The sequence below is a fragment of the Simochromis diagramma genome, unplaced genomic scaffold (assembly GCF_900408965.1).
Source record: "Simochromis diagramma unplaced genomic scaffold, fSimDia1.1 OVJJ01000649.1, whole genome shotgun sequence".
In the NCBI taxonomy this organism is placed as follows: domain Eukaryota; kingdom Metazoa; phylum Chordata; class Actinopteri; order Cichliformes; family Cichlidae; genus Simochromis; species Simochromis diagramma.
In genome coordinates, this window is record NW_024387444.1 from 480,328 (window position 1) to 506,533 (window position 26,206).

At 40.6% G+C, this 26,206-nt stretch overlaps 1 protein-coding gene across 1 annotated transcript in view; it reads left to right on the forward strand.

Moving 5' to 3' along the window:
* The window catches only part of ror1 (receptor tyrosine kinase-like orphan receptor 1), a 134,285-nt gene that overhangs the window by 70,340 nt on the left and 37,739 nt on the right, over positions 1-26,206 (forward strand). Inside the window, exons 2-4 of the mRNA XM_040013549.1 lie at positions 16,024-16,086; positions 22,384-22,674; positions 22,929-22,968. Of these exons, the coding sequence (XP_039869483.1) occupies positions 16,024-16,086; positions 22,384-22,674; positions 22,929-22,968 (394 nt within the window). The remainder of the gene's footprint in view (positions 1-16,023; positions 16,087-22,383; positions 22,675-22,928; positions 22,969-26,206) is intronic.

Sequence of the window (26,206 nt, forward strand, 5' to 3'; positions counted from 1 at the left end):
ATGAGATGTTTTTGTCCGTTAAATGAAGCACCACAATAACATCGGGGGCAGCGATTTTACTCGAAACATGTTCCATATGCTCTCAATGTCTCTGCATTTTTTTCCCCTTCTTTTACCCTTTCTGTCTCTTTTGATTTCCCATCTTACTCTTCTCAGCCCTTCCTGCCCACTTGTTGTTTTATTGAGGAATTCTCCACCAAGGAGAGCATTTGATCTCATTGCTACTTTGACCTACGAATGGATGGAGGGAGGGTAGGGAGGGATGAAAGGTTTAAGGCTGCATGTGTCCCCAATTACACCGCGGAGATGGCAGGGTAATTCACTGCTCCACTTGGCGACTGGTGGACGGAAAAGAGACGCGTAATCAAGGCCAGAATACACCAACCTGCTGCCAATTCTAACACATGGACACTGCACATGCAAGAACTTTCTCAGGCGCACATGAGTGTGCAGATGACAAGAGCCGTCACACAGTTCCTCTATATATTGCACATATTTTCTTCTTGCCTCTTCAGTAGTATCACAAAAGTCAATAAATACTCCAAATGGTGTGGATAAGTGTGAGATGGAGACTTCCATCTTTGTTACTCTGCCTTTAAAGGGTAACCTTTTACTTTAATCCATCAACCTAAGTGCATTCACTTCAAACGCAATGTTCTACTACGTTTCATAAATAAGTAAAATCAGATCTTTCCTCTCTGCTTTAGTTGGATAACTACTGAAGCTGTATGAAAGGGCTACGAATAAATAGCAGTCTCATATAATAGCACAGTTGATTAAGTTGATTACTGTCCTCTCCAAGAAGTTGCAGGGAAATGTAGAGCAGACATATGAGACTATGGAAAGATTGAGTAAAAGCACCATCTTTCCAAAGTCCATTAATTTTACTTGAGTACCCATTTTTATTAAGTTGTTATAAATAGATCACCAACTTTAGCATCTCTTGCTTCTTTATTTAATGGTGCATTCCTGTTGAACTTAATTAGCTACTTAACTATATTCTCTCATGTCGACACAGCAGTAATAACCAATAGGAACCCACATCCTTTTACACATTGAGGAAAGTTCCTGTTGCTGTTACTTTCTGGAATTATCTTCAAATGCTATAATTTCCTAACTTTTCTAATGAGAACAGTACATGATAGAATGAAAACTGTCCAGTGCTGTTGATGTCATGAGGCAAACTTTCTTGTCAGTTCTTTAATAATAATAATGGATTGGATTTATATAGCGCTTTTCAAGGCACCCAAAGCGCTTTACAATACCACTATTCATTCACTCTTACATTCATACACTGGTGGAGGCAAGCTACAGTTGTAGCCACAGCTGCCCTGGGGCAGACTGACAGAAGTGAGGCTGCCATCGGCCCCTCTGGCCAACACCGGTAGGCAAGTAGGGTAAAGTGTCTTGCCCAGGGACACAACGACCAGGACAGAGAGCCCAGGGATCGAACCGGCGACCTTCCGGTTACAGATGCGATGTTTCTTCTTCAGCCACCTTTTTCACTCACTATTTGTTAATAGACCTCTCTGCATTGAATTATACCTGTCATTAATCTTCCACAGCATGTCTTTTATCCCGTCTTCCTTCTCTCACCCCAACCGGTCGCAGCAGATGGCCCTGCCCCTCCCTGAGCCTGGTTCTGCCGGAGGTTTCTTCCTGTTAAAAGGGAGTTTTTTCTTCCCACTGTCGCCAAAGTGCTTGCTCATAGGGGGTCATATGATTGTTGGGGTTTTCTCTGTATGTATTATTGTAGGGTCTACCTTACAATATAAAGCGCCTTGAGGCGACTGTTGTTGTGATGTATAATTGAAAATTGAAATTGAATCTCCTGTGTCAAATCTTTGCTGGATTATTTTTCTTTTCACCTTGTTGGTGTAAAAATACTAGCTTCTGCATTTTAAAATGCATTATCTTTGACATTTTTTGATAGATTCGGCTGAAGACATGGGAACAAATTATGTGCCATCATATTGTGTTCCAGATGTTTTTGTGCCCATGTACTTAAACACACAGAGACACAACCACACAAAAATGATTAGTTTCCGTTCATGTCCCTGAACAAACAGCAAAAGAATACATTTCGTGACAGTTTTAGGAACTGCAATGAGTCTGTGTTGGAAATAAGGTACATAGCAATCAGCTCGGCCCATTTCTCAGATGAAGAAGAATTTAGTCTTTGGAGCCTGGGAGATCTGAACAGGAAATGGTGTAATACAAAAGACATCTTTATGCCTGTAATGCTCCTTAAACACCTTTTTCCCCAGTGCCGCCATCTCCCTATACTCCTTGCCGTCGTCTGGGGTGGAGGTGGATCACTTATGAAGTGTGTTCATTTGAGAAAACAGTTTATGGGAGGTGGGGTGAGACTGTCTTTGGAGAAGCAAACTGGGATGCTTTACGAGATGTGCTTAGTCAGCCCCCGCACCAGTCATTTAGTGGAACGAGATGGAAATTATGACAAGCTTTGGAAATGTCGGAGTTAATGCTCATCTTTGTCTCTTGTGGCAGATTTTGTGTGTCTTTCTTTGGCACTTTAGCTTCTCTTCTGATTTTTTTTAAGAAAAAAATGTAGGTGGTAGGTATGGGAATGGATTTGGAAAGCCTGGATTTTATTTAAACCCTGTGTTTCATCCACAGGGATTACTTGAGTGGAAGTGTTTTTTTAGTCAGTGCACAGTTGCATCCAGTAAAAATACTACATCAAGATTCCACCCAGCATCAGTTGCTGTTTTTCAGTTGTGTCAGTTGTGTCTTCGAGGCCCCGTGCATTATCCATTATCATTGCATAAATTGTACTTTTCCATGCTGCATTTGGCACCGTCTAACCCAAAACTGTCTCTGCTATGTTACCTTATAAAGCCTCTCCTTCTTTTTCCCCCGATTGCTACTTGCTTTTGAAAAATCTTCGGGTATACGTTTCCAATTCCATGAGTTTTCCACATTGTCAGCTTTACCTTATATCATCTTTACAGTTTTCGTCACTTACATCTGCTTGAAATTTCTGCTTTGTTCTTCTTCTTCACATTTTGTTGCCCCCCTTCCCCACCCCCACCGGATCTGAGCAAATCCGGAGCAGGTGTCTTCACCTCTCTGTCTGACATCAGAAATGAGACAAAAGGGAATCAAAAAACAGGGTCTCTCTTTCTCTAACACATAGTGTATGATCACATAAACACACACTTTGTCCATCTGGTTTTTTGTACGCGTGTGCATGATGGTAGATTTCATCCATTTTGACAAATCCTCCCCGTTAAAGCCCCCTACCTAAATCCTCTCTTTTAAAAATGTCTTTTATTTTTTATTTTTTTCTCTTTTACATGTTTGGTAATTTAGTTTCATGTCACAGTTGTGAAAATTAAAAGCAAATACTATTTTTTAGCTGAAACTGGATTCTAGTGATACCTTATGAAGCTGCAGACGCCCAGATGGGTTTGGAAAAAGGACCAACTGACAGATCCATAGTCTGATCCTCTGGCCCATAGATTTCCTTTAAAAACATGGAAATACACGGGGGAGGTGTTTTCTAATATTTGTGTGTGTTGGGATTTTGCTTTGGAAAAATTATTTTTTAGCCCATTTGGCCGAATGACCAGTGATCTTAAGCCTCATGGAGACAGTCAATCTGTCCATAATTCATAAGATTCGCTACTCCTCCAGGAGTATTGGTTAGATTTTAGTAAAACTTGCCTACAGTAATTTCATAATGGGTCTTTATCCCACATTTGTATTTTTATGGACAATAATCTGAGCAGGACGAACTGCTATGTCATTGACATTCTGGTTTTATTTCAATCCCAGCTTTTAGTTTCCTGTATTTGCAATGATAAGGATTTTTTATTTAGTCTAATTTAAGAAAATGTTAAGAACTTTTGACGATCCAATTTTTTTCTCTATTTTTATATAATAAGTTTTGCATGAAAGTTATGGAAAACCACAAAATACAAGCATTCCTTGGCCGGTTGGCAACTGGTTGCTGGTGGTTGCTGGCAGTCACTATGTGAAAATAAGCCAGAAACTTTTACAGGATTGCATCAATTTGGGGCATGCCAGTGCAACGATAAGATAAGATTTATTTTTTAGTACCACAAAGCATCCTGGGGCAACTGTTGCTGTGATTTGTTATGCCATAAATTGAACTGAATAGACTGAATTGAATATTATAAGTGTCCAGTTACCATGGTAGGACAGTCGAGGCTTGTTGTTTTACATCTTAGATGTATGTGTAATCTGTTTTTTATGTTATGGTTTGCAGTTTAGTCCCCCAGCTCAAAATGATTTTACCACAGTAGCGGAGCGACAAACGCTCTTTCTTTTTTCAGATCTTTCCCCATCTCCTTTTCACCACTCATCTTTTTATGCTGTCCCTTTTTTTCTCCTTTCCGTCCTCCTGTCTTCCTCATTAGCTGGCTACCTTTTCATCTAAACAAGTGGAAGAATGCTGGTATTTATTTTTGTAACCTACAACAAGCAGAGAGTTCCTATAGAGGATCTGCATGATTGACAGAGAAGCGTGCTGGAAACGCTCAGAGGTTCTCTGTTTGCCTCAGACTCTCACTGTTGGCTGCCAAAAGTCGGTCTTTAATATAGGGCTGGAAAACCAAGAAATAAGAATAACACTGGACATTTTCACTGGAATGAATATTTCTTGCGCGCTTGATGTTTTTCTCACACTTTCATCTCTTGCCGTCCTGGTCTCTGCCGCCTCTTTGCCACTACTTGTTGTTTTCATTTTCCCTCCTTTCCTTGTCATACTTTGTTTCTGGCTTGCAGTCAGGTTTTTTGCGGCAGAGTATCTCCTCGAGCGTCAGTTACTGGGAGCTGACTCAGTTATAAGTTGATGGAGACAAGCCTCACACCCAGTTTCCCACAGGCATCCAAGAATTACTAAGCACAGTTTATCTGTGGAGTCAGAAGCAGGCACGCAGTGGCCTGTGTATCTCACAGTCCATATTCAGCACAGTAGTGTTAAAAAGAAAATTCACAGGCCACAGGTAGATGACTAGAGTACAGAAATGAAGCCTAGCATGATATTTAACATTATGCAACCATAAAGAAATCATTCTACGTAATATAATCAGACGTTTTTTTTTCAGCCCCTTTTAGATGTGGGATCTGTAACACTGCCAGCATTCTGGCATTCACATGGGCCAGTTTTAATTTTAAGTACCTCACCTTTCATTCATACCCACAGCAGTGACAGTAGAAGCCAAGTAATATTTCCATATGCACAACACTGAAAATCAATACATGCATGCAAGCATGACAACAAACAGCGTAATTTGGGTAGTTTTAAGTTGCGTTGAATATGCAGGTATGGCAATGTATTCGTACACACTTGACTCACCATAAAATAAAAATCAATTCCAGCTTTGTTCTGCTAATACATTTTTTGTAACTTAACTGAAGATGTATGGCCCTTTTTGTTTTGGAGATGCTTGCAGATGGAACTGATGCAGCATGTTTGTAATAATAGGTGTAAACTGCAGGAAAAGGGAAAAGTAAAAACAGCTTGAATAAACCAAAACTTCAGCTTTCATCTTTAATCTGATGTGCCCTCGCTGAATTGATATATCAGCACGTGCTGGAGATGTTTTGATTGTGCCGGTGTGTCTGTCTGCACTTGCAGCAGATAGACATGCGGAGTCACAGACTGTCATTCAAAAGCGGAAATTGTAATCTTGTACTTGCCTGTCCACACGACTGCAGCAAGCAGGATTGCCGTCTGGCTGTGCTTAAAAAGAAGATAAACGTCCGTCTTTAGGTTTATGAAGACGTTTTGCCTCTCGTTCAAGTGAGTCAACGACCCTCACAACCACGTGTAAACTAGAGATTAAATATTTGGGATGCTCTGCTATTTATTTTAGAACTGAAAAGGCCTCTTGGATGAGAGGTGTTGCGACTTTTACAAAAAGTGACAGAGCTTTCAGATTCTGGAAAGGGAAAGCATGCCTGAAAGAATCCGGTGTGTAAAATTGGTGGTTTCCTTTTAAAAAGCACATACAATGATGTGAGTAGTTAGTATTTTTATGTTTGTAATTGATGAAAATACAAACTGAGAAATGCAAATAAGTGCACTATTCGGGTCCCAGAGTTTTTGAAATGATGACTATAACACGAGTGAGGAGGTTCAGACAGACATAAAGAACAGTTTTTTGGAATGGCGCCTGGCCCAACTGTTGTCACATGATGTCTAAATCTGAGTCACGTTTGAAATCTGACGGCATCATCCTGTTCTTCCCAGATTCCATCTGCGCTGGCCTCTCCTTTCAAATTTGTCATCCTGAAGGAATTTAGGACTGCTGTCAGTGAGCTCATGGAGTGTGTGTGTGTGTGTGTGTGTTTGCCTGGCTTCACCTGAGCACTCATACAAATCACCCCCAGCCCCCCACCCATTTGTAGAGGCTGGCATGTAAAATGGCATGGCTATTATTCACACCATTCAGACTGTTGGCACACATGATACACTTTTAGCAGAAAAGTCACGTTCAAAAGCCAAGTGAGACGTCTGTATTCATGTCCTACATGCAGACAGCCCGACTGGCTTTGGCTTTAGGTCTTAAATCTTAGATTCCGCTCATGACCCTTGACAGACGCTTCAAAAATGGATATAAAACATACATGAGCATTTGTGCTTTATGTCCGTCCATTTATGTTTCATATCTGCATTTCGGTGCTCTTTCTGCACAGCGTGTGATGTCTCTGTTCACATTCCGTGAAGAGATGAGCAGACAGATTACGTCAGGGTCCCAGCGCTCTGTCTATCTGCTTGAAGGCGATCACTTTTTCCAGAAAGCTGAGCTCTTGTGCACACACTTGTGTCAGCTCTGCCAGGTGAAAACAGATGAGCCTCACAGTAGGTGGTAACATGCTCATGCACATTCCTCGCTAGTCTGCTTACATCGCTGGTAACAGGAGCTTGGGGGAGCCTCGCCCAAAATGGACTAACCGGGCCTTAAAGATCAGCATGGTTTCCGTTACAGGGACAGCAGGGGCTCTCGCGTCGGCCTGTTTAATCCGTGGGGAAGGACCTCTGCAGAACCATCAGCACAGCACGGCGCTACTTAAAAGGTTTCTTTTATGACAAAACAGCAGAATATAAGAGATGCTTTGCGCAGCTGGCCTTGCATTTGAGATGGAGACCTTTCTGTGTCAAGTTTACATGTTGCGGGTTTTTCCTCGACCTTTTTGAGTTGCCTATCCTATTTCAAAGACTGGCAGCAGTAGTCTGGTGTTTTGGGTCACAATTCTGAACACTTTAAGAGATTAGTACTTTTTTGATGTTGCTCTGTGTCAAATATGTACACTGATTGCAGAATTACCACATAAAAAGTATATTACTGTCAAAAAAATATAATTCCAATAATGTACTTAGTCACAAGTGCTAGTTATGGGCGAAAATGCACATTTGCAAGCTGCCACCATGCCTCCAGCTTTCCTGTATATCCTGCCCTTAATATTACTGCAAAATACTATCAGTATACATTATATGGTCTTCTTGCACTTGGTTGTTTTGCTTTTTTTATTCTTGGAGGGAAGCTGCATGCAGTGCAGTCTGCTTAACTTTTGTGGGGTTAGACAGAGGAGTCCTGAAGAACTTAATCATGTTGGATCGCTGGTTTAGATTAAAACCACAACTAGATAATTCCAGCTAACGGTTTAAATTCCTGTTTTGCTTTTCACCTGCAGAGAGTTCAAAGTTCAGTTTCTCCAGCAGGTTCAAAAGAGCATCTGTCTTAAGAATGTTGCATCACAGTTTACTCAGCTTCATCCACAAGTTTCTTTCTATCAAGTGACAACTGTTGATGTGAGCTTCACACTGCCAGATCATTTTTTTGCAGAACTGACATCTTGAGCACTTTTACTTGTTCATATGTGTAACCTTCAGCTTCTTTACGGTGTGCTTGAAATTGGTCATAAGTGAGACATACCAACCTATCACAGGGTCAACACACAGAGAGACAAACTATGATTCACACTCATGTTCACATGTAAGACCAGTGTTGAATCATCAGTTAACCTCAAATACAGGTTTTGGGGCATGCAGAGTCCACACAGAGAGGCCTCAGCCAGAATCCTTTAGCTTCTAGGAGGCAGTGCACTACTGTGCTGCCTGCAAATCTGATGTTTTTACCCAAACTTTATTATGAATGTCCTATCAGCCAAAGCAGTAATTCCACTTTTAGTATTCTTAACTTGAATTAAACCATTTTCCCTGTTTAGCACTTTGTCTTTTCTTTTTTTGGTGTTTTTTTTTTTTTTTTTTTTGATGGGAAGCAATGTGCCTTATTTTCTCCACAAGTTTTTACATGTTGGAGCAAATGTCTGCTGCAACATGAGCCCTTCCTGTTGTTGCCTATTGTTCTGATCCAAAAAGGCCTCTGTCATGCTGCCTCCTGTCATCTACCTCCTCAAAACCGCCCTTCCCAAGCCTAGCTTGCTTTTCCTCTCTCTTGTGTGTCTCACCCCTGTCTTTGCTCATATAAGGTTACAGCGCAGTACTTTCAAATGCAATGCAGGTGTGTGTGTGTGTGTGTGGTGTGAGAGAGAGAGAGAGAGAGAGAGTAAGTAGTTCCTGTGCTCTCGGCCCCATAATGTCTTCAGTAAATGCTTCCTAAACAGGCCTGCTTTTATATCTTTGTACGCTTTAGTCGAGCTTGGGAACAAACACCTGCACACAAGCACCCAGGTGCAGCTATACAAGCACACACACACATACACGTTCACATACACACTCCCTCCCCATCTCTTTCTAATGGAATCAGTTTCACCTTATTTTAGGATTATTATGATTTTGGTCATACCATTACTTCCATTTGTAATAAAAATTCTAAAATGACTTTACCAACATCATTTATTCCAGCTTTTATAAACTTTACATTGCATATAAATGTCTGCAAATTCAAATCTGCATGAAGGATTACTTTACTCTTCTCTTACATGAGTAGAGGACAAGTTCAACACAATGCAGACCACATAAGCGCCTGGATGTTTTGAACAGTGTTGTGTACTTTGAGTACAAACCTGCTGTAACTGAAGGCTTAACCTGAAACGTGTCCACTTGAGTTACCGTTACCCACTACTTGTTTGTGTTGCCTTTTTCTTTCTTTGCTCAGGTTACCAGATTCTTAGATGTCAACAGTTTTTCGCTGTGGTTTCTAAACTCTCCAGCCAACATAAACCCTCACTCTGCTCAGTGGGACAGAAGCCCACTTCTTAAAAAGTCGATTTTACGAGCGGCTCTTTTACTGAGGTTTTTTTTTTTTTTTTGAGGGTTCTCCTTTTTATTTCCTCTCTTTCTGTCGTTTCTCTGCACTCACATTCTCCAAATCATCTTCACTCAATTTATCCGTAATTGCCTTGTAGTCCCTCACTTTTCCTCTCTCCCTCACTTCTCACCACTCTTTTTCTTCACTGCCTGTTGCCATTTAGTGATTGTAACTTTTCATTCATTTTCCAGTCTGAGAGTATGAGGCTAATAATTCATTAAGGATTACTGGAATATTGACTGTTTTATTCAAACTTTACATTGTCTAAAACTTCACATTTTTGAAAAGTAGATGACATAAAAATTTCACAGCTACTTCCTTCATGTCAGTATGCAGGGGATGAGTTGAGTGGTTTTTAGGGAAAATTAGAGCATTTAAAGGAGACGTGCTCAGTACTAGCTTTGTGTTTGTTTTTTTCTGGACTCTAAGAGAGAAACTTTGCACAATTCAGAATTCAACTAATCTAAAACCCCAATTCCGTGTTAAATACAGATAAAAACAAATCCCAAATACTAAAATGTCTCATTTTCAACAATTCACATATATGTTTAGTATGAATAAAACACGGGTTTGTGAGATTTGCATTGCATTGCATCATTGCATTGTGCTTTTTTGTAACTGGGGTTACATTACACGTTGATTCAGTATCTGAGACTAGCTGCTTTCCTTCCTTCTTTTTGTTGCCTCTTAAACAGGAGGCTTGACCAGCAGGTTGGTGGGGCTTCTGTTTCCACAGCTGTAGCGGTGTGTTCAAGAAGACCACATTAAGGACATCCTCTCTCTTTGACATCACAGAGACAGAACAGGAATAGAAACTTGCTGAATGGAAACAGAGACTTGATGAAGACAAATTGTAGAAAGAAATAATTATAATTCCTCATCTGTAGCTTTCATCTCTTAAAGGCATAAATATTTCATAGTTGCACTGTGAAAATGGTTGGTTTCCCATTCTTCCAGTTAACCCCTGAGTTAGGTCAGTTTTCCAGCTAATAGGGATGGAAGGGGGCCTTGGGAGAGGCCCTAATAACAGAGTGGGAGAGCTCATACATCAGTCTCACTCACCACACCAACCACCCTGGCTCCAAACACAGCCCCCCAGACCATATAACAGCATATTAGTTGCTACGCATAACTGCTCAAATTGAACATTTCTGATTTGGTTAAGCTTTACCCTGTGAGGAACCTAGTGTCTCATTTTCTTCTTAGCTCTCTGTTAACTCCTTCCTTTTCCTCATTCCCAAGCCTTCAAGTTTAAAGATTTGCACTAATTGCCATACACTGCTGCGACAGTAAAGTCACACCAATTTCGGAGAGCTTTATGGGGGTTAAGCTCGTGTCCCTGCCTGATTTTTATCATCGTAAGCCAAATACAGCTGGACGGGGATCAGAGGCTGCTCTCATGGAATTTTCTGTGTGGAGATTTGATGTCTGGACTTCTCAGAGGCACCTTCACGTTAACCATTTACTGCATATTTTGCTACTAGGAGTGGCACTCAGCTGCAAATGAAAGAGGACGTTCCAAAGCTTTAACGTGAATGAAGTATGACAAAGCAGCCAAGAAGGGAACATGATAGTCTTATAAAGATTGTCACGTATCCATAATTTTGATGGGCGTTCACTGCCATACCAGAATTGAATTTTTAAAAGTGTCACTTCTGACATGCTATGGAAAATATGTTCACAGTTTTATTTTTCCAAGTGAAGTCAAATTGCTTGCCTTCGACAGTACTTAGAGATAAAAATGTTTTTAACAGTTGTGATAATCATCACTATAATAAAAACCAGTGGAAATATATGGAAATCTGGAAAATCTGGAAAAGTAACTTGTGACTTTTGAAATGGAAATTATTTGAAACTGCAGAAGCACAGCTTAAAGTTAGCTGGACTCTTGTAGTACAAAACTTGCATTCTGATCTTATCCCTATTTCAGATGCCTAAATGTGAACGGTAAAAATATTATCAAAATGGGACCTTCATCCTGTCGAGGTGTCTCTTCTGTGTTGTGCCATGCATTTTTGGAGTGGCTGAGCCACTTGATAAACGCAAAGGCTTCACACAAAACCTCTGCTGATAATGACCAATAGCCTTTTTCACGTCTTGGCTCAGTTTAAAGAGGCATATGATCAATACTAGGTCAATTTCCCACTTAAGGGACAACTTCAACTGAGCCTTAAATACCTTGGACTCTCTACCAAGCTTCTCAGACGAGAGGTGAGGTATTTTTGAGAAACTTAAAGAAGTCCAGTTGCTTTTGTTTCCAAGCTCCTTAGATCACTTTGTTAGGTACACTTTTCTAGGTCTGGGTTGAACCTGTTTTTGACTTTGAAAATTCTTCAAGGCACAGATTCAATCTGCTGCTGGAAACATTTCTCCAAGATTTTGGTTCATATTTACATGATAGCGTCACACATTTGCTGCAGATTTGCGTGGTGCACATCTATGATATGAATCTCTGTTGGACTGAAATCTGATGACTGTAGAGGCCATTTGAGTACAGCAAACTCACTGTCACGTTCAAGAAAGCAGTTTGAGATGATTTGAGCGTTGTGAAACAGCATTTTGTTCTACTAGAAGCAGCAATCAGAAACTGGGAAGATGAGATTTAACTCTTGATAGAAGGCAGGATAGGATAGGATATTCCAAATTCTCCGAATTTTGTAGCAGAAATCAAGACTCATTAGACCAGACAACATTTTTCCGATCTTCTGTTATCCAGTTATGCTGAATCCATGTGAACTGTAGCCTCAGTTTCTTGTTCTTGGCTGATAACAGGAGCACCTGGCTGTACTCCAGCTGCTTCCGTCTGCGTCAAAGTTTGACGCGGGCACTCAGATAGATTCGTCTAAATACCTTGTTTGTTACAAGTTACTGTTGCTTTCCTATCTGCGCCAACAAGTCTGGCCATTCTCCTGACCACTGGCATCAACAAAGCATTTCCGCCCAGAGGACTGCTGCTCACTGGATATTTTCTCTTTTTCTGACCATTCTCTGTAAATCCTAGAGATGGTTCTGTGGAAAAATCCCAATAGATCAGCAATTTCAAAAATAGTCAGATCAGCTGTCTGGCACCAACAACCATGCTGCATTCAAAGTCATTTAAATCACCTTTCTTCCCCATTCTGATGCTCAGTTTGAACTTCAGCAGGTTGTCTTGGGCATGTGTACATGCCTAAATGTGGGTGGAGTTTTCTGTCATGTGATTGGCTGATTATATATTTGTGCTAACACAGGTACCTTTACCTGATATATATGTTCATGTGATATTTCCTGATGCAAAAAATAGGCTGAGTTTGTTGAAACTCCTTATCTCTGTTTCCCTTCTCATCACTATTTTCTGATCTGCCACCTCAGTAATTTAAAATGTTTGCAACTCTGAGACAATGTTACTGGAAACAGCCTGTTCATGGTCGAAAGACTTGACTGGTACACATATGTGCACGATTTCTTCCTCCCTATATTATAATGCAAGCAATGCTTTTGTTCTTCTTTGCTTATTCATATTGACAGACAGGGATTCAGTACAGAGGTACATATGGGTCTTGCAGTCAGTATCCAAATCGTGATTCAATCAATGGCCAGAACCACAGCTGATGAAACCTGGGATCTATTTTTAGGTCCTTTTTAACAAACAGGTCTAATACAACAGCTCCCCTCCACTGCTGAGAAACATTAGAAAGCTAATCTCAAAATTGCTCTGCATTTTCTCCTAGATATTCCAGATGATTGTCTTAATGAAAGAGAACAGATGTGTTCTCTTTAAAGGGCGCACAATGTGGGAAAAAAATGAAACGCAGGAAGTAAGCAGACCTTAGACATAACAGCAAAATCGCTGTGCACAAGTGTTTGTTTTTGAACAAAATTATAAACTTCAAATCTTTCTGGAATGATAACATTTTTTTCTCAGAAGTACACAGTTGTGCCTCCTTTTTCATAAACGAGCACTTCGTCCTCCTCCCCCTTCCCTCACTATATTCCCACGACCATCCACTTCTATTGAACTCTCACCTGGCTGCCCTTGGCTAGCTTTGTGTTGGTGAAGCTAGTGAGCTGCGACGTCCACTCTCCTCTGTCCTTTGTAAAGCAGAGCTCCAGACTTCTTAGTCTAACAGTAGAGAACACAGAGTAAATTTAGACTCACCGTGGGGCCGGGACATGCCATAAGACACTGTTAGTAGCCTCCTGGAAGAAACCAGCAAGTCATTCTAACTCCAAAAGTGCAGAATAGCTTGTGGAATCAGGTAGCATTACAGAAGAACTACTAATTTAGTGAAGAGACACATTTTGATTCTATGTCTGCCCTCTGGGTTTGCTACATATCTCTTAACAGTCATGAGCATAACACCCTTAACTGTGAGCCTGTTGTTGTGAGCCCGTTGCCAAGCTTCCAGACTCCTCACTAACAGGTGCTGAGGCCCAAAGCGCTGCTCATTAACACAGTTCATTTCACAAGCACCACCACATAGTCGTTACCATCCTGACACATTATCACCCAATTAGCGTGACCCTGTGTCACCAGGCTCCTGGTGCTGTTTGTCTGCAGACTTTCTCTCCTCGACTGTCACCCTGCATGCCACGCACTGTCAGTTTTCAAGTTGTTAATTCAAAAATATTTATGACATGTGTTTAGGAATTCTGTATTTTTTGTGTGTACGTGTGAAACAAATGCACCATGTGTATAGTTAGGTTTGCAGCCAATTCTCAGCGGTGTCCATGCACATGCTTGCATTTTCACATCCGTTTGTGACTTTAGGTTACTTTCTCAAAGTTGGATGGCAACCATTTGCCTATTCATCATGCTGAACTATCCCAGCCTGCACCAAAACACACAGACTCACACACTGTTGTAGCCGGCTAGAACTGTGGGATGTTGTATGTGAACTGAAAGTTTGTCAGCGGTCGGGTGCCCTGAGAATCAGTGAAGGTAAAACAGCTTAGAGTTTTTTTGCCAGTCCTTCATTTTTGGCTGTTTAATTTGTTAGGAATCACCTATGACCTGCAGCACTGCACTCTGAAGCCGATTTTCTGTCTCTTCTCCCCAGTAATGAAAAGCAGAGAGCAGCTCTGTCTTCAGCTGGTAATAAGAGCGCATTAGGTCCACATGGCTTGTTGATAGGCTCCCTGTTGTACACCCAAACCTTTGATCTGCACTAGAAAATGTACAGCGTTATCACCACTGTTATTTTACATTTAAGAAGCAGTGTGTTTGTGTCTGTACACAGTATTTTACATAGAAAAGTTTCTCCAGAATTGTGGTTAAGCGTTGTTTAAATGTAGGTCCATGCCACTGGCTCAGAAAGTTTGAGTCTGTGACCCTCTTTTTACTTTGTCACAACCATGTGGATTACATTTGGATATAGCTTTCAGGTGTAAAGAATGCAGCTGTAAAGCTGATTGTTTTTGTTTTTTTAAACTAGCTGTTGTAAACACAAGTCAAGTTACCTTGATGTTTTGCAGGAACATGACAATAATGGTGACAATGTAGGGTCAAGTGAATAAGGCCCAGCCACACAGGCCTAGAGACTCGTTCATGACCATCCGCTGACCACCAGTCGTGTGTTCCCCGACTATTGGTGAGTGGTTGCTGGAGGTTGATGACAGTCTCTGGGAAATCAATTGATAAAGCCCCAGTGACATATGCCTAGAGAATGGTCAGTCATCCAGTGGCAACCACAGGTTGATAGAGAAAAAAGTGCAACCCCCAACCGGCTGGCAAAAACATCTTTGTAATAGCTTTGGTCACTAGGAAATTGTGGTTTGCATGAAACATGATAACTTGGGCCCAAGCACCTGCCAACTACTCTCTAAAAAGGAGGGAAATTGTAAAAAGTGTGGCACAAACTGGAAACTGAGAGACTCGCTTTCAAAATAAAAGTTTTTTTGAAACATGTTGGCTGCAGTGCTGAAGCCCAGTTTTCACTCTAAAAGAAGGCATGTGCCATTTCTGATTTGGGTAGATGTCCTCTTCTTCCACTTTGTGATCTACTTTTTGAGTATCGCTACATACTGCAAAACAGTAGTGTTTGCAGGCAAATCAGCCTCTTCCACACTATTTGCTAGCAACCAAAGCAAGCTTAAGGAAGTTTTTAGTGTAGCACCCTCTTTGTGACCAATATCACGTAGCAACAGTCAGGAACCTCCAATAAGGACTCACCCACCAGTTGGGGAATACAAACATTTTGCTTGCAACCAGTGGTTTTATCAGTGGAGTAGGTGGACTCCAGCGAGTCAACAGTTATCTACCCTTCTCTCATCATGTCTTGTTTCAAAGCACCAGGATTGTGAGAGTCTTCATTTTAAGTGTGAGGCCTCAAGTGGGTACTTGGCTATGTTGACTTTTTATAAAAAAAAAAAGTAGTTTCAATTCAAATTTACTTAATTCATGTCCATTTGTTACATGTTGCAATTATGTTGTGCAGATATCTGATACTGAAAACTTTCCAATCATTTGGAACCTTTCACTGAGTTTCCTTGCTAATTGCTGCTTTTTGCAAACATTTGCAAACATTTGCAGTTTGTTGAGTCTCCGACCATAAATAAATTGTCTATGTCATAAATACTAAAAACGCACAAAAGCATCAGATACAACCCATGTTAATGCTAACTGGTAGTTAGCATTAACTACCAACATCATCATCATTTTGCTAGTGGAAAATATATGCAAGACATCAATTCTTCAACCTTTTAAAGCATTTAATGTTTAAGCATTTAAAAATAAAAGTTTTGCTCTTCTACTTTTCATTTCCTCTCTTCACAGGATCTGAGTTCCCCCAAGATCCCAGTATGCAAGCTGCCACTTTGTGGAACACCTCTAGCGATGGTAAATGCACACCACACACACACACACACACACACACACACACCACAGATAACCCATGCATGACGTTCTTAACAAAGCTCACTCTGGCAAAACTATGAGCACATCTGTTAGAGACAACATGATGATGACATGTTCATAGTTCAAATTAACACACGCAGTGTTGAACTGTAACCCCACATGTGCTGTTGAAATTACTTTAAATGAAGTGTTAAAAATTACACATCCTCCACATGGTTGACTTCAGCAACCCAGACACCCACTGTAGTGTAAGGCACTAGAGCAGATAATTGACAGAACAAATTGCACATTGATCTACTCAACATATGGAAATACAGCCACAGGAGCATTGTATTTCTTTATATCTACATCTACTCTTTCTTAAGTGGAAAATACCAGTGTAGTCTCCAAGGTGCTGCTGCTTTTAGTACATCTTCTTAAACTTTGCATTTTGACCTCATGTTTATACCAACATTTGTGGGCTCTGGACATGCACTTGAGTACTTCTGAGGTCTTAAGTTTTCATCACAATGAGCCCAGTCCTAACCCTAACCCTGACCCTCAACAATTAGAATATGTTTTTTTCTCCTTTATATTAAATTGTTCCACAAAGTCTTGGCAATCAGGGAACAAAGAGAACAATCAGCCCAAATGACATGCATCAAATCTATTCAGTTTTTTGTGGAAAAAATGCCTGTGTTTGTTTTTCTCCAAAATATAGGGATGGAGTTAAGGACAATATATGACTTAATTTCTCTTTGCACAGCATCCATTTTATTCTTTGTTGTGTCTTTAGCTTCAAGCATGTATGGAGCCCTGGGTGGGCTTGTTTGTTAGAGCTGGCCAAAACACTTGGCTTCACAGAGGAACAGCACAGTAACTCTTGTGGTTCTGCACTGCATAATCAGTGTACTCCACAGTCCTCTCATGTTTGATTTGCACAGTTTTCATTTCATAAACGCAGATTATTGACATTATATAAACAGAGTTGGACTCTGATTCCCTCACTTGTCTCTGATTTTTCTTTCTAAGCAGTCGTCTTAAGCATGGAACTGAGCTTCACCAGAATGTCTTCCTTCCTTGGTTACTTTGATTTTTTTTCCCAAATAAACATTATTCCTTTATTTCCATTTCCATTATTCTGATTCCTGTACTGCTGATATGAAGAACATTTTAAAATAAAAGGTCTCCTCGTAACTCCCAGAAAATTTGCTGTCACAAGCTCGCTTGTTTGAGCATGGTAATAAAAGATTGATTGCTGACCAACACACAGGCCAGATAACTGTGAGTAACCTGCGGGCAACACTAGGCCACTAGGAAGAAAAATGTATGTTCCACAAATGGTTGCTGAAGGTTTCTTGGAGGTTCCCTGCTGTTGCTAGGGGAAGTCGGTCACAAGGAAGGGGCTGCATCAAAAACCTCCACATGATTGCTTTAGCTGCTTGCAGATAGATTCATGGATTCATGTGTTCAATGACAAGTCCAATGCTTTTGCAAGAGAACAAACTTATCAGTAAGTACGATGTATGTGGGATGCGATACGTTTCTGGGTACTTTCTCAACGTCGTTGCCCATATGTATCCGTTAAATTGCACCCCCTCTCCACAGTTTATCTTTGGCTAAAAGAGCAAACATCTGCCTCTCACAAAGAAACACTGACTGGAAAATGCTCGACTTAAAGTTTGTATTTAACTCGAACCTTAGTTTGGCTCTCTCATTTCGTCTGGTTTGCTTAATTCATCTCTCGAAACTCCAACTCTCCCACAGCTTCGTTCCCACAGAAAATTCTGTGTACACAAAAGCAGACACACACCAGTTTCTGGACAAGACTGAGCAGTTTAGTGAAGATAATGATTATGTTGACCAATCAAGGATTTTTCAAAAACAGTCATAAATATAATGAGATCCAAACAAATCATCCAGAGAGCTTTATTTTTCCACATCATCAAATATAAAAACCTATAAACGTAAAGTATATGTGTATGTGTTTGTCATTTAGTGCTCAGCCCTCCTGTGCTTACATCTGTTTCTTATCTGATGGATGGAGGGTGATTGCACCCCTTGTTTTGTCTGCAGGCAGGGATGGTTTTGATTGACCAAACAGGCACAATTCAGGTAGCGTGGCTCTATCAGTATGCATCAGTAGCAGGAAGTTATCGTGCTGAAAGAGGCTCATTACTGGGCTGAAATCAGGGGTGATGATAGTTTACTGAACTCATTTCCCTGCAGGCTTTCTTTCATTATTGCCCTCTGTTTCTTTGTTTCATTTTGTACCCTTTTTTTTCTTTACTTACTTTCTTTCCTCTGTTGCTTTGCTGGATAGTGACCCAGCTTTAATTAACTTCACCTTTACCCACAGCTGGAAGCTGGAAGCACTATAGTACGAGGCCTTCAGTGTATCTGTTGAATATGTTTAGTTAGCTTTGCAGCCACTCGTGTTTCTGAACCTGCGTTTTGTTGACAGGAGCCCCGACGGTCACACCCTTACTGTATGTATATTCACTGAAACCATATAGAATACAATGTCGTGAAAAGGTATTGAGTAATGTGTGCAGTTTTCGAGCACGTATAGTTTGTCTCCTTGGCGGTTGTGTGGGTGTGCGGGTGTTTACATATATGTGCCTGCATGTGAGCGTTTGATTGTGCAAAAACTACTGCAAGGAAAATGCAGGCTGATGACAGGACACCATTTAGCTCCCCTGCCACATTAAAGGGACAGTCCGCAGAAAGGGTTTGAGTTTCAGCATCCTCCTTGTGCCAAATACCACAACACTCACCACGGGACAATTACATACAGAGTGGCTTTGTTACACAGGCATTGGCAGGACATCTTTCTCCTCCTTCTCTTTTTTCCTCTTGACCTCTCTTCTTTTGTCTTCTCCTCTTGTCTCTTTTTCTTTTTTCGCTCTTCGTTCTGCTCCCCGCTGCTTTATTATGAGTTATTATAACGGCTAATGAAGTGTGCAGGCACACCGCTCCAAAGAGCATTTTTATTTTCCATCAACTCAACTAATGAAAATTCATGGAAGCAGTTGTACATTAGGCACCAGCCTCTTGTCAATGGAAAAGCAGTAATACGGCGTAGTCCACTCACTAAAACAGGGTTGCCAAGCATAAGGCCCGGGTGCCAGAATCGGCCCACCAAAGACTCCGATCGGGCCCAATGGATACCTTTGGACATTTTGAAGAAGGGCATAAATTTTGGACTTTTAACTGTGTTTTCATACATTTGAAGGTATTTCCTCTCCAAGGGCATTCATACAACAACTAAGTAATAAAGTTATAGATAAAAAATGAAATGACAGAAAAGTTCCAATTTAGAATTAAAATGGAAAAAAATTGGGCATTTTCTTTGAATCAACAGTAAAGCTGAGCAGTGAGCTACCAGAATATTTTCTAGCTGTTAAAATGATACTTATTTGTCTCATATTAAGATACCTGAGGTGTTAAACTTGTTCACACTGACTGAAAGGGGAAACTTGAGTGGCCCGGCCCACTTGAGATCTAAGTGGGTTGTATGAGACCCGGGATTTGACATCCCTGAGGTACCAGATTACTGACATTCCAACATTCAGTACAGACAGAAATCATAAAAATTGCAGTAAAATGTAAACTACGGAGAGAAACAGAGCCCGAAGCAAACCAAGTATCAGGAAATAGGTACATTATGCCAATAGCGTAATTATTACTCCTTAAGTTTAAAAGCTGTCTAACTGCTTTAATGAATGCTTTCAGACTCATAATTACTTTTGAGAAACAAATCAGCAACAAATTCCAGAGCGTTTTCTTCTCTTTAACTGATTTCTGGACTTCCAGTGCATTTTGACTGACCGGCAGTGATAGATTGCACCACACTTGAGGTCAGAGCACATTTTTACCTTTTGCAGCCGTGAGAGGGTTAATGCGACAAATTGAGTATACACAGCGCTCCACAGTGAAGTTAAATAAGAAAATATCATTGCCTAATGTGCGTGAAACTGGACTTAACAGACACGGAACGTAATCTCGCCACCGATCTCGGTATGTTTATGGTCGTCTCATGACTTTTAAGATCGTTAGAAACAGTAACATAATCGGATTGGACAAATTCAATTTAAAAGTAAAACAAAACACAAAGTACCAAAACGGCTGGATAAACAAGTTATGAAAACCAACAAGTGGCACGCGGAGACGGCTTCACTCGGGGAATATTTTCTGTTTGTGTGTGTCGTTGTCATAGATAAATATGAAACAGGTTCACAGCTTTCGGCAAAGCCCTGCGACACATACATTGTGTCTACGTGATGTCATGCTAAAGCATTTCCAGTTTTTATGTGTGGAAATGAAGTGCACACATCAGCGGTGGAGTGGAGGAGTAAATAAAAAGGAAAATTGGATGAAGGTTTACAGTCATTGTTCCAGCTGACTTTAAAAGCATCGACCTCCTGAAGGGTTTGATCTCGCTGCTGTAATGTTGAGATACAGGACTGTGTAGAGCACATGGAGAAAAGAGGTCATATTAAGGTTGGTGAAAAATGGGGAGAGGAGACGGTGGTGGGGTGGTACTTGTTAGTACCACAGTGCTGTGTTAAGCCCTCAGTCTTTATGGAAGAAGCTGTGAGTGTGTGTTCTACAACCTGCCAAGCACATGCACTGAGATAGAGGCCATGTGCTCAGGTTTTTACACCAAACACTCAAAGAACATAAAGTAGACACATTTTTTCCGTTGACTTCTCTCTTCCTTTACAAAAGCCTTGAACAAAGACTGCCCACGATGAAGCTCAATATGTAGGTGGACACCTTTTGCTTGATTGCAGTTTTTCGTCTTACATTGTACACGTTTTACCAAGTTACACTACACATTCTTCTGCCTGACTGCCCCTCCAACTTTTGTACAGACACTGCATCATCATTCCACCAACCACAACACGGGATGCTCACAGTGAAAGAAAGCTGGCCCGCACTCCAACCCAAGTAACGTTTATTCAAACGAGGCTGTAATACGAATGAGCACTGTTTTATGCAGTTCTTCTATCATCAGCATGTTCACCTCCATAGATGTCGATGTTGATACGGTTAATTTTCTGACCGTTCTCTAACATTTTTCTGTTAACATTCCTTGGAAAACCTTGAAGTTAATCTTGCATGGAATACAGTAGTAAAAATCTGAGTGCTGGTGTACTCGCACAAGTAAGTGTGCGCCTCTATTTATACCCATCAACCTCTCTATTCACACACATTCATTTTTCATTTGAGATTCTTCTGTATGTGCTTTTCCTCATTTGTTTGTCTTGGCCAGTTTGTGTAACCAGGAGCATTTCTGCATACCTAACACAGGTTTTGGGGTTGAGAGAACTTTCCAGAGGTTTTTCATGACATTAAGACCAATGTTTTTCCTGCACATTAAACTCTTAGGTGGCCCTCCAGATAGTTTTTTTTTTTACTGACCAGCTTAAGGGGAAAAATACGGTTCTGGTGGGAATCACGATTTAGTTCATCTTTGTATTGCAGTGTGTTCCAATAGCATTACCCTTCATGAATTGGTTTCGATGGCGAGGCACTTTTTGCTCGCTGTAATCATTCCTCTCATTCATAACAGTAATCAAGAGCTGTTTGTTTTGACTGTTTGAAAACAGGCACGAAACACTGGGAACCAGTCATTTTAAATTTGATTCTTCTTTTTTTCAAAGACCGCAACGCAGGTGATATTGCCTCATGAGCTCATACACATAAATCTGAGGGGAAAACCCTCTGGCATCATACAGCCATGATGAAAAGAGAAATTAGGTGTCACAACAGTGGCAACCACAAAATAACTTGTGAAACCAGGCTCTGAATATGTGTGTCTGAAAACACGGAGTTTGTTTTACCGCGTTTCTTTTTCACACAGCAGCATGTTTTATTTAATATCTGGCTCTGAGGTAGTACAGTAAGTGTTGTTTGATTTATGTCATCGTTCTTGGCTGTGTAGTACAATTTTCTTGATTTTCTTCATTCATGGTCTTGTTCGTACATACATATATACATATACACACACACACATACATATATATATATGTGCATGTGTATCAGGTATAATAAATTGGCTTTGGCTTCAACAGGACAAAAAATCAAAAACCTGCACTTTGCAGTTGTTTTTACTGCACTACAAACATCTTTAAGTACATTTAAAAAGAACAAAGAAAATACATACATTTCATAATCTGTAAAGAATGCATGCAAAGGGCATTTTTCTTCTAGTCACCTCCACATGATCACCATCTGTCTCTTCTTTCTCTCTCTCGTATTCTTTTCTTTTATCCTACCTACACTGCCTACCAGGACCTCACTTCATCCGCCTCGACGCTCCCATGAACAACATAACCACCTCCGTGGGCCAGACGGCCGAGCTTTTGTGTCGTGTCTCCGGAAACCCGCCACCCACTGTGCGCTGGCTTAAGAACGACGCTCCTGTGGTACAGGAGCCGCGGCGGGTCTCCTACAGGTCCACGCTGTTTGGATCACGCCTCCGCATCCGCAGCCTGGACACTACTGACACGGGATACTTCCAGTGTGTGGCCACCAACATCCAGGGCTCTGTTTCCACTACTGGCGTGCTGTTTGTCAAGTTCGGTGAGAAGACTTTGTTACCAGTAGCATCTAAGCATCTGTGCATCTCAAACTGATAAAACAGCCAAACTTTTAAAAACTTACTGCCGTCCATTTCCCCCCCCACCTATTTCTATTTCTTTTCCTAGAGATCTGGCTCCTCATAGCAGCACTCATCTCAGCTGATTCTTCTTGTAGCTGGCAGCTTGCACAGAGAAAAATCTGGAAACAATATTGTTTATCCTGTAGTAAAAAAATCCCCTTGTCTTCTTTTCCAGATCCAGATCCGCTCCCTACGTCTCTGCCAAAAGAGCCCACGTAAGTCGCTTTTCCTCTAACCATTTTTCTCTCTGCCAGTCTATTCATTACCACAATACAAGGGACAGCTTCAGATAAGTTCGTTTGTGAGCAGATCCCACAGACAAATTGCAGATTGTGAGAGAATTGCATTTTACATATTACTGGAACTTTAAAACTAAAGAAAGACCTGCTCGTGCATGTGTCACAAGCACCTCATCGGTTTAGGTTAGTAAAACATGCAACTTGCAGGTCTTATGAACCAAAGAGATAATATACACTGTAATTTTGTTTAATATTTACTCTGATAATTATTTTAACTAAAGACACATATTAGTGTATGGAGCATTCCTACTTCATACTGAAGTCTGCACATGCAGTTTTGAAAGTGGAAAACACAGCGATGATTTGTTTGTCCAGCTACAGCAATTCAATGCTGGTTTGCAAAGAGCTACCCTAAGACGTCCTATAAAGCATATTCATTGAGTAATCACTCACTTTATAACATGGCCTGGTCTGTAATTTTCCATTTTATTGGTACAGGTCTCATGGGGAACTAAATGAATATTTAATATGAGCCTTTAAAGCTCAGATCTCTCTTGTTCTAGAAAGCTTTTCCACCCAACTGTAGACACGCACATGGTCCATATTTGAATATTTCAGTCCACGGTTTGGAATGTGGACTGTTGGGCCGTCACACACACACACACATGCGTGCACAGTTTGGGGCCCAAAGCAGACACTGACGCACACAGTGCTTTGTCTCTATATAGCATCTAATACACTGATGCTCATATTGGAGAAAGTGGGTTACTTCACTTACACACACAACAACTTTAATGAGCAAACAGGGTTTGGTTCATAATGTTAACAAATGCGAAACCTGTGCCATTCATTCAGTTTTAGAGGAAAACGAATAAAAATGATCCAGATCCATAACAGAATGCCCACGGTGCATCACTCCACCAAGTTTCATGAAATTGGACCTGCTGTTTTTTTGTGTTGACAGACAAAATGCATTGAAAGCATTGATCTGATTTCTAGTCTATAATTAAGTTAGAAAGACGAAGTTTGACAACCTCCCCCCTCAGTATATACATCAATAACAATAGTGTTTGACAACTATTAGAATAGTTTGCAAAGGTAGCTGCATAATCAGAGCCCACCTTCACTAACTTCTGATTACAGTCATTCTGCCCTGTAAGTGGGCCTTAAAATTTGACAGAAACAGCTGAGTTCAGAAAAGAGCAGATCCAGGAGTATAAAGCGAGAATGAATTCTGTCTTCTGGTGACCTTGGTCGATTACTTGAACTCTCCCTTAAATAATACTGTCTAAAAAGACTTGCATATTTTGTAAGTGGTTTTTGTTAAATGATACTTTAAAGTCACCTAATTCGATACCAGCAGCAAACACACCCACAATGCTAATCCTCTAATATGAACATGCAAATAAAATTAAAGGAGGCCTTAAGTGGCAAATAAAAACCAAGTTCTACAAAATTCTTTTAGACAGCATCAAAATACGTTCCATAAAACATTTTCATGTTCTTGGCACTCTAACGCTGCCCAAATCAAAATTTTCTTTGTGTCTGGCATGCTTCCTTCGTTTTGTTTTAACGTCTCCCCGGTTATTGGATAAAACCTCTATGAATTTTTTTCAGTTCGTTTGATTCTTGCAGGATCAAAAGAGACGAAGCTGGATGATTTTCCCCAATGACATTATGGCGAGGCTCGCTGCCATGTTCCATGCGGCGTCCTGTGAATCAAAACTGCTGGCACAAAACGCATGTCAGACACTTAGTATATCCAGTCACACGCTGGCATGAGCGCGGCCTCATGAACGGCCTCGTGCACACGCGCCCCGCTCCCTCTTAAAACATCTGTTTCTGCCGTTTCTTTTTGTTTACGTGTTTTTTTGGTGTCTTCCTGTGCAGCCAAATTACAGCTTTCACAGATGATGCAGTTGGTTCACAAAAGAATCACAATGCACTTTCTCAAGGGAAACATCAATAAAAAGAAGAAATTTCAAAGAGACTTTTGGCTTCGCAGTACGGTCGTGCTGGAAATAAACTGAAATGGAAAATTGAATGAGATTTCAAGTAGGAGGAAGTGATTTTAGCCTCCTTCTGCTACATACTGACATTCACTCACCAGCCACTTCATTAGATACACCTTACTAGAGTTTGATCGGACTCTCTTTTGCTTTCAGAACTGCTTTAATTTTTGATGAGCAAAGTATGGTCGATTATACGATGCTGTCACATCAATATGGACAAAAATCTCTGAGGAATGTTTCCATGGCCTTCCTAAAACTATGCTATGAGGGGAAAACTAAGGCAGACTGAGATATTTAAACAATACTTAATTGGTGGTAAGGTACCCAATTTGTGCCAAGAAAAACCAGAACACCACCAGTAGTTTGAACCATTAGTACAAGGCAGGATAGAAAACTCTGACCATGCAGTGTGAGCGTTGTAGTTAGAAATTGCGACTCGTCAGACCTTCGAACATTTTTCCAATCTCCTGTCGTCCCATTTTGGTGAGTTGTGATTTTAGCTGACAGCAGTGGCACCTTTTGTGGTCTTCTGCTGCTGTAGCCCTTCAAGGTTTGTGTTGTGTGATCAGAGACGCTCTTCTGCATATCTTGGGTATAACAGGTTTTTCGTTTAAATAGTTCTTTTTATTTTTTTAAAACCTACTTTTATTCCTTGTTGTCGGTTGATTGTCACCTTATAGTCACAAAGTAAGTATCTTTTCTTATTTGTGTTACTTCTCCCTTCCCATTAGCTCATTCTCCACTGCATTCTAACACCAATAAGGCATTTTCTTTTTTTGTGTGTCATTTTCAGACCGTTCTCTGTAAACCCTAGAGATGGTTGCATGCAAAAACACCAGCTGATCAACTCTTTCAATCATGCCACGTTCAAGTCACCGTTCTTCCCCTTTTGGATGCTTGGTTTGAAACTAGCACTTGAACAAGTGTATGTTATTATAACTGGGACAGTGCCAAACATTCCAGTTGTCACACAAAACCACAATTTTCAAGCATTCTAGTTAAAATACACCCATATGCTATCTATAAAAGATTTATTTTCATTGTCAAAGTATCATTTTAAACCATGAGGTTTCTGCTCTTGCATCATAGTCACACATCATTTTATGGTAACGTTTGTTAACGTTTATAAACTGCTTTCAAAGGCTTTATCCTAGTGATAAAAGTTGGCACAAAGAAAACTTTGATCCAGCAGAACACAGTGA